Source organism: Pyrgilauda ruficollis, unplaced genomic scaffold (genome assembly GCF_017590135.1).
Source record: "Pyrgilauda ruficollis isolate IOZ18807 unplaced genomic scaffold, ASM1759013v1 scaffold85, whole genome shotgun sequence".
Taxonomy (NCBI): domain Eukaryota; kingdom Metazoa; phylum Chordata; class Aves; order Passeriformes; family Passeridae; genus Pyrgilauda; species Pyrgilauda ruficollis.
The window spans coordinates 2,630,642-2,651,519 of NW_024530488.1; the positions used below are offsets into that span (position 1 = coordinate 2,630,642).

The 20,878-nt window shown below is 40.7% G+C and overlaps 1 protein-coding gene across 5 annotated transcripts in view; it reads right to left on the bottom strand.

Annotated features, from left to right (window-relative positions):
- Window positions 1–20,878, bottom strand: part of USP9X (ubiquitin specific peptidase 9 X-linked) — a 96,704-nt gene that overhangs the window by 63,158 nt on the left and 12,668 nt on the right. For all 5 annotated transcript variants that reach the window (XM_041487923.1, XM_041487921.1, XM_041487920.1 and 2 more), the window contains exons 2-6: window positions 9,358–9,611; window positions 5,616–5,761; window positions 5,238–5,317; window positions 1,132–1,244; window positions 579–797 (exon numbers count right to left, since the gene is read on the bottom strand). In XM_041487923.1, coding sequence (XP_041343857.1) covers window positions 579–797; window positions 1,132–1,244; window positions 5,238–5,317; window positions 5,616–5,761; window positions 9,358–9,453 — 654 coding nt within the window. In that variant the 5' untranslated portion in view covers window positions 9,454–9,611. The remainder of the gene's footprint in view (window positions 1–578; window positions 798–1,131; window positions 1,245–5,237; window positions 5,318–5,615; window positions 5,762–9,357; window positions 9,612–20,878) is intronic.

Here is a 20,878-nt window from a genome sequence, read left to right on the forward strand (position 1 = left end):
TCTTCACTTCCAGTTAAAAAAATAAAACAACCAAAACAAAACCCCAAGAAACCACAGCTACAAAACACAAACAAAAAACCCAAACCTTCAACATCCCCCCAAAACAAAACTAAACCAAACCAAAGCCACTGAAAAAACCACACTGACAGTGGTATCTCGTGTCCAATTAAAAAACATTTCTTCCACCACTGGAAACTGTAAGGGAGAGAAAATTCCTAATTCATCACATAATCTCCACCTCAAAGTGTGTCACCTACAAAATTTCATGTTAAGGGAGAAGGTAAATCCATCAAATGGCAAATGCAAGCAAGCCAATTAGCACAGTAGGAATGGCATTCCAGCAGTTGTGCCAGCTTACCACAGAAACACATGACACAGTTTGATGGTGGACCAAAGACAGGAAGAGTAAGAAGGGGAAATGTGCATTGAATCAGGAGTCATAAGTGACAGAACAACTTAGTGACATAAGAATGAAGAGGACTTTTGGCCCCCACTCTAAAAACACTTCTCTACAGCTGCTGTGTCATTAGGTAACATTGCACAGAATAAAACACACAGGTCTGGAAGGGCTCTCACACCTTTGGTGATCGTGGGTCAGGAGGACGGGCATAAAGCTCATCTTCAGCGAGCTGGACTCCTGCAGGAACTGTTTCTGAGGGACGAGTACCATTGTATAGATGGAATTTGCAGTGAGGATTTAAGGCCATGGCAAGAAGTTCAAGAAGGGGAAACCAATCTTGGGACAGCTTGGCCACACAGAGTTCCACTAGTCTATGAGTGTTGTTAATAATACATCTCTGTTAATAAAAAAAAAGAAGAAGTAAGAATGTGGCAGGGGACTGTACAATGAATATGAACTATAAACTCGGAACATACACGGTTCCAGTCCTCCCCAAATCATCTCTCATGTTTTATTTCCTTCCAAAACTCTGGAGGCAATAAAGTGAAACACTGACAGAAAGATGACTCCCCACTGCCTGTCCAGATCCATGCATACAACAGTTTTCTCACAATTCACTACTGAATTTCAAAGATGAGCTCCAGTTTTTACAGTCTCCCCCTAATCACAATGGCAGTCTCCTTCATTTTTAAATTACCATGCTCTTCAGAAACACAACTTTAAAAACTCACATGAATTTCAAACTTCCAGCCACTCACTGCCTCGTCTGTAAGGATTTTTGTGAAGGATATTGTTAACCCATCTCGAAAAAATCGCTGGCATGCTTCGCTTTTGACATCAAGGCCTATTTAAAATAAGAAAGAACAACAAACTATTAGACATGGAATTTCATTAGTTGTTACATGAACATTTTACATGCTGAAAGCAGAGATTTGGTGTGCTGGTGTTGTTAAGTTCTTCTCTGTAGCTTGTACAGGGCTGTGTTTTGATTTGGGCTGGAAACAGTGCTGGTAACACAGGGGCTGCTGAGCAGAGCTCTCAGATCCGAGGTTTTCCTGCTCCTCACACCACCCTGCCAGGAAGTAAGCTGGGGGTGCACAAGGATTTGGGATGGGATACAGTCAGGACAGCTGAGCCTTAAGGACCACAGGTATATTGACATATGGTGCCATGATCAGCCCACAGAGCTGAGGAAGAAGGAAGGGGGAGATGCTTGAAGTGATGTTGTTTGTTTCCCCAAGTCACCGTCACATGTGATGGAGCTCTGCTGTCCTGGGGATGGCTGAACACCTGCCCAACCACGGGAAATGGTGCATGAATTCCTTGGTTTGCTTTGCTGGCACAGAAGGCTTTTGTTTTACCTCTCAAACTGTCTTTATCCCAACCAATGAGTTTTTTAACTTTTCCCTTTCTGATTCTCTCCCCCATCCCAGCAGAGGGGCAGTGAGCAAGTGGCTGTGTGGTGCTTAGCTGCTGGCTGGGGTTAAATCACAACATTTGGACTTCAAAGGTTTGGTGTTTAAAGTTTCAGAACTGATCCTAAACAAGTCTTGGATGAAAACACACTTACATAAGCTTAAATGGACAAAAAACTCGACGGATTAATGTTCTACTAAAACCACCTCAACAATTACACTCTTTTACATTATTTTTAAATTTTTTTAAAAAACATGTGATTTGGGTTGGTTTTTTCCCCCATGTTTACAACATACTTTGATAGATATACTAGCAAAAATAAGAGTAAGTACAATTCTTCTTTATGTTCTCTCTTATTTACTTGCTAACAGCAAAACCAGTGAGTGAAGAGAGGTAAAAATAACCATTTCAAGGAAATGCAGAAGATACAGTTTCAGTAAGGAACTCAGTAGTGGTCCCACAGAAATGCGGATTAATCATCTTGAGAGAGATGAGATGGTCTTCAGAGGGTGCTGGAAACAACTCCCATTGCCGGGCTGGCCTAAGTTTTGGATGCACATGTGCCCATGCACACACAGATTTAATTTTTTTTGTCCCTAGGGCCTCTCTCTCTCTCCCATTCGGTGCAATTCATCAAAAACACAGATTTGGGACCAAGTCTAATATTGTGTAGTGAAATCTCATTTCAGTTTAAGTTAGTTATAAATCCAGAAGTTGTCTTGCACCTTGCTTGTGTGTGCCACATTGTAAAGTTCTGGCAGCATGTTAAAAACTGAGTGTAAATGTTAGGAACAATAAAATCCTTCTGAAAGAAAGAGAGGAGAATATTCTTGCCTACAAAAAACCAAAACCTTAGAATAAACTTTTTTTGTTGTTGTTGTTTTTTAATTTATAGCATTCCATTCACCATGGCATTTACTTCTGGAGCAAATGTCATTACTGAAAATACTCCATAAGTATTCCAGATTTATTGTGAAGATAAACATCAGTCTAGCTATTAAATGCTATTTTTCAAATAGGTTTTCTTCTATTAGCAAATAACTCTAGACCACCTATTGACAGTTTCATGGCTCATTGCTCAACAAAGAGTAATACATCGATGCCTACACATAAAAAGAGAATTTTCCATAAATGAGTGCATCTGCCAGGAATAATGCAAGTCACAGTCTAACAGGATTCACACTACCCTGTCAAATTCACTCCTTTCACTTGAAGGTGGTAATGCTGACATTTCATTCATATAAGTGCTTTCAATTAGTTTAGTTATGTCCCTTTCAATTGTAGTTCCTGGAAAGATTTAAAGATGATGCAAATATCACTCTTATTTTATAGCCAGGGTCACAAAAAGTAGATACCCTGAAGTCACTCCAGAATGCTGATGGCCATGGGCTGTGTTAGGAATAAAAGGTTTTTAAGAGCCCTAACCACAAGAAAATAGTGCCTGCAAAAACATGTAGTGGGGTCTTTCTAGGTTTTGTTGCTTCACAATTTAAATAGGATACAGTCAGAAATACAGAGTTTATGTAATTCAAAAGCTGGTTATTTTTCAGTAGATCCTTTCAGTTCCTCCTTTTGGAAACAGATCTTGTCAGAATATGGAACATTCCCACAGACAGGTAGCAAGGGGTTGAATTTTAGATGTTATTGAGATAACGGAGCAGTTCAATCTGTTAAGAAATATATACAACCAAACCGTTTCTATTCCTCCTCTATATATACCCCACTCTCAAACAGTGTCTGCCAAGCTCTGAGCTACCAAAACAGTGTCAGTTACACCCTATCATATTCCTTGGGAACTGGAAGTTATTTAAAAGGAACCACGTTAGCCATCATGTAACTTCAAGTAGCAAAAAACCCTCCAAAAATCTAGGATGAACCTGTTAAGATAACACAGTAAACAACCTACTTTTAAGAGCTTTCCTTGTTTTCTCCTTAACCAATAATTCTAGCATTTACACATAGCAGTTTATCTAGAGGGCAAGAGGAAACATGACTAAGTAGCAACACAGAAGTACTTTTTAGAATTGCACACCAACAACTTAATCAAAATCAAAGTGCAAAAGCATATGAATATATTTCCACTGTTTTTCAAAACTTCAAGAGGAAAAATAAGCTTTTGTTTTGGGGAACTTTCAACAAAGCCTGATGCTTTGGGGAAGTACATTGATGTCAGGAGTAGTTAGAAATCTCATTCTGATCTTATTACTTCAACGCATTGACAGCTTTCAGGTTTTGGGCTGTTCTTCTTTCTAAAGATGACTTAACAGCTGGCAGAATATACTTCTCTCTCACAAATCACAAGCAGATAATTTCTTCTTACTGCACTGTTCCAACAACGCAGACACAAAGGTGGCTGCACTTTCTCTTGAAAAGCTGGCATTCTTTTTCCTTCAGAACAGATGTGATCCCTTGAACATCCTACACTTGCTTGAGGATTCCTGCCAGACCCAGCTACACACAAAGCCACCAATTCCAAGCACAACTACAGCTGATAAATCAGTGTTGGCAACAATATGTCATTATCCTTGTTGGATCACAAGGATGCACCCTAACTTTGTTTCACAGAGTGCTCTGAAGCAAAAGAGACTTAACAATTAAGACAACCCAGAATATCATGACCACAATCAGCTTTTTAGTCTTAAAGCTGCCTAAGAATAACATTTTTTAACATGGAAATGAAGTTATCCTGGCCAGCACAGGTATGCAGAAGAAAGAACAGGCACTTTGTATAATGCCAAATTTGGAACACAAAGAGCTGGTGAGTGTAGATATCCTAAAAAATTATTTTGCTGTGACTCTTGCTATTACTCAAACACAAGCAACCTCCGAGGAGAACAGAACTCTCCAGAACACATGGCAAACCTGTCAATCTGACCAGTACAATTTAACAGGCACATATACTGTCCTGATATGTCCCAAGTCAGACACCAGTAACCACTGGTAAGACTATTAGTCTAAGCCATGCTGTTTAAAATTCTAACTTTTCTCTGATATTCTTAAAAGTATACGAGTGCCAAATCTGAACAAAAATTTCTAGCAAGACATTTGAAAGGTAGACTAGAAACCTATTAAAAAATAAAAACAACTAGAATTCTTTGCGTTTTAGCATCTGCTATAAAGACCAAACCCAGTAGGTCTGATATCAAAGTGAATACAGAAAACAGGTATGACAGGAATGACAGGATTTTTATGTCTCTGAGCTTATTCAACTTCCCTACTCGTGCTAAGGCACCTATTTCTAACTACATTCATGGCTTTTTTAAAGTTCTCATCTGTGAAGATTTTGCATAGCACTCTGATACCATCTTCAAAACCAGGGTTGTAACAGAAATTAACCATTTTTCAAGCCTTCACCAGGGATTCAAAAGAAGAAAAAAAAAACTTTGCACACCAGTCCAATAATCAAATGTCTTTCAGTTACCTTTTTTACTTAGGTCAATAGCAGCTTCTAGAAGAACTTCTAATTCCCCCTTCGGCAATACAGGAACAACCCATCGAGGCCTATATTCAAAAACAAACAAACTCAATTTCAATTGTGCTTCTGAAAAATCAAGAATTCTTGCCCCATTGTAATGCTTTTAAATATAGGCTCAGCACATAGATTTTTAAATGCACCTGACAAGTATTACCTAACCAACCCAAATAAAAACACATTCTGCTTTACCCTTCTCTTTACAACTTTAACGCAACAAAAAAAGCATTTCAAGAAACCCAGTGAAACAAAAACATAAAAATTCTGATTCCACTGTCAAGATGTTTGCACAAATCATCAACATCTTTTTAAAAAGCATGAAAATACCTGTTGATCATGTCATCCAACTTTGCCAGGTCTGTGTGTGGAAATGCAGGCTCCTCATCTTCAAGCTGGGGTGGAGCATCAGCTTGGCCCTGCTCATCAGGCGGGGTAGCTGGGGAGTTCTCATTTGAAGAATCAGGTGAAGAAGTCTAAAATTAAGATGGAAAATACTTCAAGTACTACCTGCTCTTGTGTTCCACTTGTTTTGGCAGTTTTCTGTCATAATGCATTCCAAAGAATCATCTCAAGTACATACCAATATAAAATAATTTTATTTCAGATTTATTAACAAAAATAGAGCATAAAATGTGCTATATTTTTTCTATCCTGACAGTTTAAAAATCAAGCTACTTTCCCAGTGAGGAAAGTGGGGTTTTTTTTGGTAACAGCTTCTATTTTCAGCAGATCATTTTTCCAGAAGGTGAAATAAATGCACCGAAGCTCCAGTTTTTATAAATCTTATCCAGAAAAGGTGACTACTTTAAGTAGAGAGATAGTTTTCAACAAAAGCACAGAAGAAAACAACAATGAAAAACACTTTCTTTACCTTTGCTAAACATGAGTGACTCACTACTATAACCATCAACCTTGAAAACGTGATTGTTAAATCCACGTTGATGGACCATGCAAAATACAACACGTTATGCAGATGTCTCTTATTATTCATACACAGAAATAGTATGAACTGTAAGAACAAGACTTAGGAAGACAAAACCTCAAGAACATTTTTCACCTGCTGTGCCACATCTGTTCGGCAGGGAGTGTTATTTTCTTCACAGCAGCCTGTACTTTGCTAGGTTTTGGATTTGTGACCAAAACAGCACTGGGAACACATCAATGTTTTGTCTGTTGGTGAACAGTGCTAGCACAGATTCAAGGCCTGTTTTTCTCTTTGATAATTCCTGTCAGAACTCAGACATAGGCAAGAGATACCATGAGGTGGAAGCAGGAAAGGCCACCTGGGATGTTTCAGAGAATGAAGAGGAGCAATGAAGCAAGCCAAGGCTCACCTGGAATTAAACCTGGCTAAGGATGTCAAGGGTAACAACAAGGCCTTCTTCAAATACCTCACAACGAAAATAAATACATGGGAAAATGCGGTCCTGTTGCTGCCTCAGCCAGGAGACCGGGGAGAAGGTCTAGAGGAAGGAAGCTTCCTTTGGCTGAGAAAAATGGGCGGAGACCATGTAATTAAACTTCATATCCACCGGTCCATGGGCCCTGATGGGATGCACCCACAAGTGCTGAGAGAGCTGCTGGAATCATGCCTGGAGGCAGGAGAGGTGCCTGAGGGCTGGATGAAAGCCAATGTCACCCCAGTCTTCAATAAGGGCAAGACAGAAGACCCAGGGAACTACAGGCCAGCCAGCCTCACTTGAACCCCTGGAAAGGTAACAGAATAGTTCACTCTGGAGGCCACCTCTACCCACATGGAAGACAAGAAGGTGATCAGGAGAGGTCAGCATGGATTCACTCAAGGTAAATCATGTCTGACCAGCCTGATTGCCTTCTACAATGAAACAACTACCTGGATGGATGAGGGGTGAGCAGGGGATATTGTCTGCCTTGACTTCAGCAAGGCTCTGACACTGTCTCTCACAGCATCTGCATTCACAAACTCAAGAAGGGAGGACAGGGTGAGGGGACAGTGAGGTGGATTGAGAACTGCCTGAATGGCACATCCCAGAGGTTCCACTCATGGCACTGTCTCCAGTTGGAGGCCTGTCACCAGTGGTGGCCCCCAAGGTTCAATACTTGGCCCAGGACTGTTTTACTTATTCATCAATGACCTGGCTGTCATAATAACTCCTCAGTGAGTTCTCTGGTGACACAAGGCTGGGAGGAGAGGCCAATACCCCAGAGAGCCCTGCAGCCCTTGGGAAGGACCTCAACAGCATGGAGAGATGGGCAGAGAACCTCCTGAAATCCAGCAAGGGCAAATGCAGGGTCCTGCACTGGGCAAGAACAACCCCAGGCACCAGGACAGGCTGGGACTGACCTGCTGGGAAGCAGCTCTGGGGAGAAGGACCTGGGGGTCCTGGTGGACAATGAGCTGTCCCTGAGCCAGCACCGTGTCCCTGTGGCCAAGAGGGTCAATGGGATCCTGGGTGCACTAGGAAGAGCACTGCCAGCAGGTCGGGAAGGTGATGCTGCCACTCTGCTCAGCCCTGGTGAGGATCACCTGGAGTGCTGTGTCCAATCTGGGGCTCGTAAGGACACGAGAGATGTGGAGCTCCTGGAGCAGGCCCAGCAGAGACTGGCAAAGATGATGAAGGAACTGAAGCATCTCACTGAGGAAAGGCGGAGGGAGCTGGAGCTATTTAACCTGGATAGATGTCTTAGAGGGGATCTCATCAATATCTGCAGAAAGGTGTCAGAGGATGGACCAGGCTCTGCCCAGTGATGCCCAGCAATAGGACAAGAGGCAACAGGCAAAAACTGAAACACAGAAGTTCCACCTGAACATAAGGAAGAACTTAACAGTGAGGCTGACTAAGCACTGGAATGGATTGTCCTGAGAGGTTGTGGAGTCTCCTTCTCTGGAGATATATTGTATGGTCACAATCCCCAGTAAGGTGGTCTAGGGAACCCTGCTTGAGCAGGCAACCTGGATTAGATGACCACCAGCTGTCCCTTCGAATCTTACCCATCCTGTGATTCTCACTTTGCCCCCAGCAGTTACCAGCGCAAGAGGCTGGGAGGGGACACAGTCTGGAGAGCTGACCTGAAATGACCCAAAAGACACTCCATGCCACAGAGTGTCACTCTTGGCAATAAAACAAAGGGGTTTTTTTCCAAGGCAGCTGTTGCTTGGGGAGTGGCTGGGCATCATCAGCTGGTAGTGAGTGATGGCACTTGCGTCACTTGTTTCCCCCTACCCCTTTCATTTATTAAACTTCATTTATCTCAGCCCAAACAGTTTCTCACTCTTTCCTTCCAATTCTCTTCCCCATTCCACTGAGGCAGAGGGAGTCACACAGTGGAGACTTCCTTGGCAGTTCAGGGCCAGCCCACCACGCATATCAAAGTACAATTCACTCTCAGGAAGGACTAAGCACTAAACCTTGCGGTATTAAAAAAATACCATCTTCACACTGAATTAAATAACAAAGCATGATTTTTCTCTTAAATGGTTTTGGCTTTACATGATACTGCATCTTCTCTGGTATTTTTTTCCCCAACAAAAAAGAATCATTACACTGTGATGTAATATATGAAAGCTTTTGCTTTTCTTTTGAAAGCAAGGAACATGAGAAGCTGTTCAGGAAGTCAAGTACAATGAACAGAGACCCGGATGCAGCTGCTCTGGAAGGGCTGATACCTGAGTAATATCCAGAAAGTGCTTTTGCAAAACTGAGCAGAAACCGAACTCACAGATGTAGTGTGGTTTTACCAATCTGTTGCAGGTTCTACAATGTGGTTTTGAGGAAGCTTCCGGTATTAATCCAAGAAGGTTTCTTATCCAAAACAGACAGGCTTCACATCAAAACAGGTATGCTTGAAAGAACTATGCCACTGCCTGAAAAGGGAGCATTTTTCCAATGCCGTGCTCTCCAACCATATTTACTTTGCCAATACCACTGTCTTCATCTCTCAAAATATTGTTGTACTTCCAGACATGCACACAAAAACGTCTAACTTGACTAGAGATCTCCAGAAGTATACAAATCCAAATAATTCAGGAACACTATTTCTAAAGAACAAATTCCTTTATTTTTAGATTAATTGATTGTTAATACCATACCTGATTCTGCTGGAGGGGAGGCTGGGACTGTCCATCAGGAGCCTGGCCTTGGCTATCATTCCCTCCTACCGGAGAGCCACGAGTCGTGGCTGTCATACTCGACACAGGGCAGATCTTTGCAATTTTGTCTGCTTATGTAGTTGATGTGAGAGAAGAAATTATAGTCCACTTAGTAAAGTTGAAGTACCAGCATATGCTTGCCTTAAAAAGCTCCAACTCAAGAACATGCCATCTTGCAGAGACCATTGCATAACCTGTAGGGGAAAAAAAAAGACAACATCCTGTATTAACATATGCATAGACACTCAATCCACACCTGGAAAAGAACATTACAGAAACAAATACACTGCTATGGAGAATCTTCTATTTTAGACTTATTATTTTTTTTTATTGAATACAACTGACAAAGTCACATTTGAAATATTTAACATTATTTTAATGTTCTAAATAAAAATTACACTTACAATCGCCTTTATACCATTGAGAAACTGACACACATTCCAAATGTGTGTCTGTTTACTCTGTGTGCAGCTCTTTGCTCTGACTCTTCTGTGCCTGAATTCCTACAGCAGATTCTCCATCTGAATTCATGGTGCTGCTCAAGGTCTATGTAGAAATGACTTGGTTAAGAGCCTAAAAAGCCAAATTTGTAATCTTTGCAATACTCTCCTCCTGTCACTGTCTAACTGCAGATGTCAGAGGGAGTTAAGAGACTGATTTTACCTCAGCTGAGACTAATAGAGACCCTGCAGCCAAACTCCTCTTAGCACATCACCCAGGGAATTTGACCTGTATTCCCTTTATCCAGCATGTGCCTATGAAAGCCTGGGTCCACTGGCCTTTCAGCCCCACTACGAAGCCCAGCACATCCCCACCAAACAGTTTAGCAGATTATATGAAGAAAATTCTGATATCAGATTTGTTGAACTTGTAAGGCTATACCAACAGTTCCATATTCACTGTGTTTCAACTTCTCTGTGTTATATACAGACAAAAAGAGCTGCATTAAGTTATAACAGCAATTCCACCCTATACCACCAGGCATTGTATAACCACAGAAGCTGAAATGTAATTTCCCAGAGCAACTCAGACTTCCAAGCACCTCATAAAACAAAAACAGTTCCCAGGAAGTTAAAAAGCCAAGTAAGGTGATACAAAGAATTGTATGAGCTTCCAGGAAGATGCATTTGGCAGTGCTGAGTTCCTGATCCAATCACCAAAACCTCAAGTTAACAACTGGAGTGAAATTTCTGTTGCAACACTATGCATACTCCTAAGTGTTTTATTATGATGTCTCATCTCAAGTTAAGTTTCAATGCTGTTATCTTTCTCCAAGACACTTTAAAATCTTCTCTTATATTGTGTGAAATTGCAAGGCATTACATATACAATAAAAATTGACTGAATACACTCTAACTCCCCTGCCCAGTCTCCAATATTAGCAGCACCAACAAACTTCAAGATCTCTAGTAATGTCACTAGAACAATGTTCACTTTTGAATAAAATTGTACTGTTTCAAAACACTCGACTGTTATCCATCTCTAGCTTCCATAATTCATATTCACAAGGCTTGGTAAGCCTACTAAGTCCAGAACAAATGCATTACCAACTCAAAACTTTCTTTAGGAAGAAACTGATTTTTGAAATGCAACTTTTGAAATTAGTGTATTTGGTATTTAATCTGTGCTTTTTTAAAAATGCCCTACTGAGTATTTGTTTTCTACTGATGTTTATAAAGATCACTAAGTAGGAAGTACCAGCAAGAGTAAGTTTCCTGCCACATATATATATATATACAAACGCACACACTGCAGTCTACTGCAGTTCAATGCAGTCAGTTCTGCACTACCTGATGGAGGTTTCGAGGTACTCACATAAACCAGTGAAATCAAACTGCTGCCAACTCACACTGCACTCTTCTGCAGCCCTAAGCCAACTGCCACCACAATGAACCTTCTTTAATCACCACCATTCTTCCTTAACAGGGCTGGGTCACAGAACAGCCACATAAAAAACTTGTGCTGGTACAAGGAGTGAGGTAGCAAAAAAGCAGGAAAATGGTACAACAGTTCATTTCAGCAGCAATCCTGGTCCAGGCTGGCTTAAACTGCAGGCAGAAGTGTCCACCAGCAGCTGCAGCTCCAAAATAGCTGATGCCAAGGGCAAGATGCTTGATTTTATCTCTTCCCTATTCTAATGCTTTGGGCTAAATTATGAAGTGAGCTGGTTCAGAGTACTAAAGGAAACAACAACAAAATCCCACCAAATGTACAAAGACTGATTCTTTTTCAGTTTCTTTAATTATGTGAAGTGGTGCACTGCAAGGCCAGAGTACTCACCCTAATGCCAGCCAGGGAACCAGGACAAACTGCAGCTCTCCTGTCAGACTGACTGACATTAGTGTGAACTTACCCTCAGATTTGCCTCTGTGCTTAGCTGAAGGATGTGGGTAAAGCATTCTTGTAAATTCCATTCTGCTCAAGACAAGTAGCACAACTTAAGAAGATACAAGAAAGCTACTACTGAAATAACCAATTTACTCAAAATCTTGCAAATTCACAGAATGAAATAAAATCTAAGAAAAATATTATGACTTTTGTAGATGCCAGTAAATACAAAACATTTACATTAAGAACTTATGCATATTTTTCTTCCTCTTATTTAGAGACTGTTTGCTTTAGAGCCTAATCATGGTTCTCCATGCATATTACTTAAATTGCATTCCCAGGAAAGTGTATTTCAGGGCTTACACAGAGTTTCACTTGTCTTAGTCATGTGCATTAGCCAAGGCCAACTTCCTAAGCAAGTCCATCACTCCTCCCTCCAAATTTGTGTGATGTCCTCAAGACACACAACAGCAGCTTCAGGTTATGCTGCAGCTAACTAAAAACATTCCATCTCCAATAAATCATCTGAGTGCTTCTTGTAGTCAGATGCATGTTCTCAATTGCAGGGATATCCTTGTTCAGGTATTTTCCTTTTAATTAGAGAATATACAAACACACTTTCATAAATGCAATCATAATCCAATTAGTGCAATTTAAAGAGTATTACAAGGCAGTGGTTCACTAGTCCTGTTTTCAGCCACTCATTCACCATTTATGTTTCAGAGAAAACATCAAACTGCATGCCCATGGAGAACACACCACTTCTTTAACCTCTCTAGAACTAATTAACCATAAAACTTTGAATTCCTATCACTTCTTTAATTCAGACTATTCAATTCAATTTTTTTATAGTAACAACACACCAAGGCACAGTTTGGCTCAGCTCAAGAATTGCCTTTATACCTATTTATAATTAATTTGATAATTTATAAACAAATGTAAACTGATGCAGTGACATATATGTATATAGAAGTGTACAGACAGCCCAACAGAACAAACTTCAAACAAAATTCAAACTGCCAGTATCCAGCTGAATTTTAATGAATACTCTAGGTTAGTTTTTATATACATCTCAATTCTATTATTTCTGATTTTGGATTCAGCACACTATCCTAGAATCAACAGAATATGCTAATTTGGAAAGATCCCACAAGGATCATCCAGTCCAACTCCTGGTCCTGCACAGAACCAACCCCAGAAATCACACTATGTGCCCAAGAATATTCACCAAATGTTTCTTGAGCTCTGCCAGGCTGGTGCTATGACCACTGTCCTGGGGAGCCTGTTCCAGTGCCCAGCCACCCTCTGGGCAAGAACCTTTTCCTAATACCCGACCTAAACCTCCCCTGACACAACTTCAGGCCATTCCCTCAGGTCCTGTCACTGTCCCCACAGAGCAGAGATCAGTGCCTGCCCCTCCTGTTCCCCTCACAAGGAAGCTGTAACTGCAGTGAGGTCTCCCCTCAGTCTCCTCCAGGCTGAACAGACCAAGTGCCCTCAGCAGCTCTTCACACAGCTTCCCCTCAAGACCCCTCACCATCCTTGTGGCCCTCCTTTGGATATTCTCTAAGGACTTCATGTCTTTCTTACATCGTTGTGCACCAGCTTGGGGCAAGGCCACCACAGAGCAGGGGACAATCCCCTTTGCCTGGCTGGCGATGCTGTGCCTGATGCCCCTCAGGACACAGATGTCCCTCCTGGCTGCCAGGGCACTGCTGACCCACATTCAACTCTCCATTGACCAGGACTCCCAGGTCCCTTTCCCAGCATTGCCTTCCAGTACCTCATTCTCCACTCTGTCCATACATCCAGGGTTGCCCTATACCACGGATACAAGGCACATTAAAAAAAAAACACCTTTACGCAAAGCTCTGAGTGGGTGTTTTAACACAGGGTCAAGATGGAGACAGAACCCTGCTAAGTGACAAACTCACTCCTCTACTGCTAATCAAGCAGTTTATGAGGCTATGAAGACTGAGTCAAATGAAACCCACTGACACTTGATTTTGATGTCATCTGAGAAAATTCCTATTTGACTTGTTTTTCCTATGTCTTTTTGTGACCCTGATCCACCACTAAATCATAAGTGAAAGCCAGTTTTTGCTCCACCTGACTCCTTGGAATTTCAGTAGCTCCAGAAAAAGACAACTGTACATTTTCTGACTGGCTATGGTCCCCATTCCGAAGGCACCACCCAGGAGTTCCATGGGAGCCCCTGCTGCCCACATGGAGGACACCAGACATGGCACTGTCCTCCAGGAGGGGCCTCTGATTCCAGACTCAGCCATCCAGTACAGCTGCACACCTGAACCTCACCTCAGCTTCCACAGTCTGCAATCTCATGTCTACGTGGCAGAATAGGTTAATTTTGTTTTGGGGAGAAATCAAACTTTTCAAAAGCCGGGGAAAAAAAATCAGATGTGGGTTCCTGGGTAAGTGGCAGGTAAGAAGCAAATATGTACACAATACTCTGTTACAGAACAACACAAAGGATGGCATCTTAGCATGCAATGATACAAACACATTTTTCTAATACATCTGAGTTCTAGAATGGTCTTCATTTGAGATTCTCAAAGTCTCCTCTTCAAAAGTAACTTAAACACCCCAATACATACAGCCTCTTTCCCTGAATTAGCTACTTAAAATACAGTCTCAGAAAAAAGCAAATGCAAGGTGCCAGATGACAGAGGCAGACCTCAAAACACATTTTATTATTCATGAGCATTACCTAAGCCTTATCTGGGGGACAGACCTATTTTTCCTTTAACTAAAGTATTCTGGTTATACACAAGTGAGGACATACATCACAAAATCTACTTTGCCATGTGGAAACAATGAATGCCAGAGTAAGAACTGCTTAACATGTAACAACAGAGCTTTCTAACAACCATACAGCAATTTATTCCAGAAGGATGCTCCCATGACACGGGAGCTCACAGATATGCTTCATCACAAGTGTGATGTGTACTGCAAAAGGGCTTAACAGCAGCAATACAAATTTGGGGTTGAAAGGTATCACTGATTTGTTTCACACAGGATTCTAGGAACTGCCTTCTTAAAACCTTAATAAATACTGACTCATCACAAGGATTATTATGTGATTCTAGTTTAAAAATTCTAGACTTCTACCCTATTCCTTTATTTCAACCAGAATGACTCTTCAACTAGAAACACCTCCCCCAAATCTGTAACACTGACCTAATTCAGTAGTTACAACATACAGACACCCCCACACATTTTCCATTTTCTTTCCTCCCTGTGCCTTGTATCTTTCAGGAAGGAAGAAATTATTTACATAATCAGAATAGAGAACTGGAGGTCGCAGCATTTCACTCATTAACACTGACATGAAGTGAAAGTGAAATGCATTCAATGATTAATGCAAAACCTGTCATTAAGCTACTATTCAGTAGAGCAAGAAGTATCTAACTTTCAACATTTAAAAAATACCTAATAAGCAGCAATCAGAAAATGTTATCTCAAATAGCATATATTACAAAAAAAAACCTTTAAGCTCCTTCTCCTCCTAAAGAAGTGAGTGTATATGAGACGTAGTCAACTGCTTCAGATTCCAACATTAGTTCAACGCAATAAATGTCTTAATGGTACAGTACAAGACAGAATTCGAGCTAAGTGATAGTTACAAACTAAAACTGCTCTCAGTAAAAAATAGGTTACTTCAAGCAACCTTTTTTGTGATCATTTCACATAATACACCTGAAATTAAGTCATTTGGCAGCATAAGTTTCTGGAACATTGAGAACATCCACATAAACATCCGATTCTATTTGCCCTCAAATTCACAAAACAAAGGGGAATTGTCCTGAAACATACTTCAGTTCTTTCAGGATTCTTTTCTTTTTAGTTTCAAAACTTGGTGTTGGGACTAAGCTCAACTAAGATACAGCTACTTAACAGTATCCAACTTCACCTTGTACAAGATGCTCCTATACGCAGCACTCACATGAGTTTAAGCAAGCAGTAAGAGCATAGAAAGAGAACTTCCAAACTTGAAGCCCAAGAAATTCTAATCAAAACAAACTGTATTCAAGCCAAGGCTGATGACAGGATTGGGCTCTGCACATCAAGGCAACAAAGCCACTATACTCAAAATGTATTAACTTTTTTCACAGCATCACAGAATGGTTTGGGTTGGAAGGGACTGCAGTGATCATCCAGTTCCAACCCCCTGCCATGGACAGGACACTTTCCACTAAACCAGGCTGTTCCTTTGATCCAACCTGGCCTTGAATACTTTCAAGGATGGGGCATCCACAACTCCTCTGGGCAACCTGCACTAGTGCGTCACTACAGGAAATAATTCCTTCCTACCATCTATTCCAAACCGACTCTCAGTTTGAAGCCATTCTCCCTGTCCTATCACTACATGCCTTTCCTGTAAGCCCCCTCTCCATACTAGGAGGGGCTCTATGGTCTTCCCAGAGCCTTCTCCAGGCTGAACACTCCCAAGCATGTCAGCGTGTCTTCAGAGGAGAGGTGCTTCCATGTGGAGTAATTTCCCAAAAGACTTAAATAAAAAAAGGAAACCCTTTACATCAAAGGACTGTCTTGCTTCAAAGCAGTAATTGCTGAAGGCCAGGCCCTGAAAGGGAACTGAAGAGCAGCAGCGTCTTTCTCCAAAAGACATTCACCTGCCAATAATTCTTGGGACATGTAACAGTCAGAGAGTGCACCCCTGATTACTTACAGCACATGATGCTTTTTCACAAATAATGTAATGAAAGGATAGGCCTCCAGATCACACACTGCATTCTGGCTAACAGATGGAAAAAACAGTTTCAGCTCCTGTTCTGAAGTGTTTAGCTCATGTGACAGTAAACAGAGACAAATCCAAATATACAGTACTCAGTCAATGCCTTACAGAAAAACCCACCAACTGTTAAGACAATTAACTGAGTTTCCCTGATGGATGAAGCATGTTGCCCTGCTGTCATGCTTTTCCATAGGTGCACATCCTAGGCTGCTGTCACAGACAAAGTGCTGATCAAGACTGGGCCTCATCCTGCACAACCACTCCTTCACTCTCAGGAGCTTTCACTGGGAATCACATTGGCATCAAAATACATCCTCAAAGATATTCTGTGTATCTCAGTGACAGAAAGAAGAGGGACATAAATGTTCAGCCCCTAAAATTCTGTTATTTAAACTACCGGTCTAAACATTTCCCAGCAATGAAGAAACTACATTCAAGGCACTGGTAAGTAGCTAAATATGATGGGTTTTATGATGGGAGATGAAAATTGTAGTTGTGACAGTAAAAAAACCCAGACTTTTCAAGAACAGAATCCAGTAAATATAAAAAGCACTGGAAAATGGACACACTGGAACATAAGAAAAGCAAACTTACTAAGTAACTTCTATCTAGTAAATGCAAAAATCTATCTTAAAATGCTTACATGGTTTGAACGATGACTTTCACTTACCATGAAGCCCTTTTCTTGAATTCCCAATGAACATGCAAAGAAGTGGGTAAGATTTTGTTTTATCTTAGTATTAATAGAACAAGCTACAATAGGAAATACCTTCAAAACTAAAACAACAAAAATATCAAGGAACTTCAGAATATAATTTGTTTCACTCAGATTCAATTAATACTGTTATATTTTTTTCCAATTATGCTACAGTTGATTTACGCACAAAGTTGTCCTTCTGCAACCCAAAATGTGTGTTCCTGGCAATAGAGCCAATCAGGATTGAGCTGATACTTCAGGTCCAACTGCAAACACAGTTCCTTTTCAGGCAGCCATAGAACAGTTCAGGCAAGGACAGGGAATACTTTCACAGTTGGTAATCTATCATCTGAGGAGCAATTGTTATTGTATCGTTACATCTGACACTACTTCAAGAAAACAGTATGTCTAAAGTTTGCACTGAAGACTTATTAAATGCTCTTGGTCCTTACTTCTGATTGTTAAACCCACAGTTTGGTCCTGGATTCATCCAATTCAAAAATGGATGTGACAGCTACACCTCTGCAAGCCATGGAGCAAAATTCATCATCAAAGTTCAACCACACTTGAGCAAAAACAGTCCCAGTGTTCTGGAAATGCATCTGGTATCCTCCCTTTTCACTTGCCCAAAGAACACTTTTACTGAATATGTTACGCTTTATCATTTGTGTTTTAGGAGTTATGTTTAGAGATGGTTTCTCTATATGTACATTATTCCTAATTGAAAGTGTATCTATATATAGGTGGTAGTGGTATCAGTTGCTTTTCTTAGCTCTGTGTGCTAATTCAAGCAGTCAAATGTTTTCTTGCAGCCCAAGTTAAAAGACCTGCAAAACACACATTTTAGATGTATTGGTTCTGTTATTGAAGTCCACAGCTTAAAAGCTCCTATCTCAAAATAATGCCTTACTGTATTTATCATTTGGGGCTTCAAAACCAAGGAGGAGATGCCATGTCACGTGGAGGAAATGTTGTACCTTTTCTCAAAAGCTGGACGAAAAGATAGGTTCTCCCGCTCTCCCTGATTTTGTTTGTGTGCTTGATTGGCAGCTCTGATTTTTTTGAATGGAAAGTGCCAGTAAAAGTACAGTTTGTGTAGTTCTTGTTGGCTGATTTCTCAGTTCTTTTTCTTCTTTGATAAGCCCAAAAGTCAAAGAGAATATAAACAGCAATCTCAAAAGGACATCTTTATTCCCTAACTGCAAGGGAGTAGACAAATAGTTGCAAACCCCAGAACAGCCAGGCTACTTTGGCAATGGATGGTCTCTCCTGTTCTGTAATGGGCTCAGATATTTGATTCATCCCACTGCACTCTCATCTCACTGGGGCAGCAAACTGGTGTGGAGGGAGAACTTTTACTTTTTTTCTAGATGTAAAAGGCTGTAATTCACAAGTTTCTTATCAGTTCTGCGACCAAAATTATATGTTTCTATTAAAAAAACAGTACTAAGATTTATTCTTGCTACAAACATACAATTGTGGTGTTCACAGGCAGTTGCTTTTGTAAAATAACTGTGCTTTTTGTCACGTTCACCAATATATACAAAGTTTTCTGTATGTGCTTTTTTCTAGGTAGATGACCTGACACTTGGCTGTGTTAGTGCACATTTTATTGTGCCAAGCTTACCAGATAACTCACATTACTCTGTGACGTGCTCTCACTGTCACCCCATTCGTTTGGTTGCCATGTGCAATATTTATTAGCAATTTTATAGTTTTATCTATGTAATTGGTAATATATTAACAGTATGAAATTGTGAATTGCTAGGTGAAGGGTCTGGCTAGGAATGTGTTCCTGTTTGTTAAAATCATGTTAATAATTCTGGTTTCACTCAGTAAAGGTTCATTTTTTTAAACTCTAATTTTTCCCTGTAAATTTAATCAGACAAGTGTTACAATGCAGTACAGAAATTCAGGTATTCTCTAACATCTTTTGATTCTCCTCCTCTACTCTGCTCTGGTGAGACCCCACGTGGGAGTGCTGTGTACAGTTCTGGTGTCCCCAATACAAGGACATGGAACTGTTGGAGCAAGTCCAGAGGAGGCCACAAAGCTGGTAAGGGCAGTGGAGCATCTCCCTGGTCAGCCTGGAGAAGAGAAGGTTGAGTGGAGACCTCACAGCAACTTTCCAATATCTGAAGGGGGTCTACAGGGAAACTGGAGAGCAACTCTTCATCAGGAATGGCAGTGACAGGAAAAGAAGTAATGGGCACAAACTGAAAGAGGGGAAATTTAGGTTAAATATTAGGAAAAAAATTTTCAGTTTGAGGATGGTGAGACACTGGAATACACTGCCCATGGAGGTTGTGGATGCCCAACCCTGACAATGCTCAAGGCTCCTTTCTCCTTTCATCATCAAATGCTTGGACCTTTAGCTTGCTAAAAACATTGGGGTTTGTATCAAATATGAGGGTAGTGGTGAAGCCACTGATAGTACTTCAGCTTTCAATTTATGCAGGAAGGTTTTGCTGTTATTTTAGGTTGCATTCGATTCTACAATGTCTCTTTAAGCCAGGTCCTACTGTTAACTAGAGAAGAACATGGGTCCTGTAAATACCAAAAGACATCCACAGAATATCTCACGTCCTTTTATGAGTGGGGCACAAACACTTCAGAACTGTTAAGAACTTTTGTACCCTAGCTCCAGCAGAGCATAAACAGAAGATAAACCTCTGAAACTTCCTTGGATGTTGTTTTCTTCTTTTGCTGCAGGGCTCACAAAGAAAGCTCAGATATTTTGAAGCACAATTTCATAGGCAGGACTGAAGAAGCTAAAATCAAAGTATCTACTTCCTCCTTCTATCATAAGAATATTTAAGAATATAATTGTTTTGTTCATCTGCATAGGACCTCCAGTGATCATCTAGTCCAACTGCCTCAGGATTACAGATAACACTAACTGCAGACAAAAATCTAAAAAAGTTAATTAGAAAAGCTTAAATCAAAACACTCCCTTTGAGGTACTAGAGCCATTTAATACTGCTCACAATTCCAATTCTTCCTACAGAACAGAATAAAAAACAAAATAACTCTTCAACATTCCATGCTTGGAAGACTGTGCCAAACCATACTGAGGTCCAAATCCTCACTCATGTTCAGTACCATCCCTGGCCTTGGTTTCTTCCTGAGATACATAAACACATCGTGGATTCTGTAATTTCTGATGAAACTCATGCATTTTATGAGGCCACTGGTAAGTGCTGAACAGCTTTTGCTACCTCCATTCTTTCTCAAGTATCTGAAGGGAAGGATAATGGCATCTTGCAGATTTGTCCCACTTGCAGCTTTAAAACATGACCTTATTTATAGTATATATACTGCACTTAAGGCTTTGCAAAACTCAGGACTATAAATATTTGAAATGTTGGCTGAAGTCATTCAGCCAGTAAATTAGGGATATTACTACAACGTTATTTTTACATGTTACTTGTGCACTGTTTCTTAAACCCTGCTTATGCCCAGCTCCTGATGTGCCACCATGGTGTGCAGCACCCGATGCCAACACTGCAATTGGAGTGTAAAGATTCTGGTAGAAAAGTGGAGTCTAAAACTGGCCTGCAAAAATCAGGCTCAGCCCTTCTGGCTCCCATCATGTTCCTGATGGAAAACTTAATGGCTTCTCTAAACTATGTTAAACACTGTACTAAAGAAAATCAATTTAT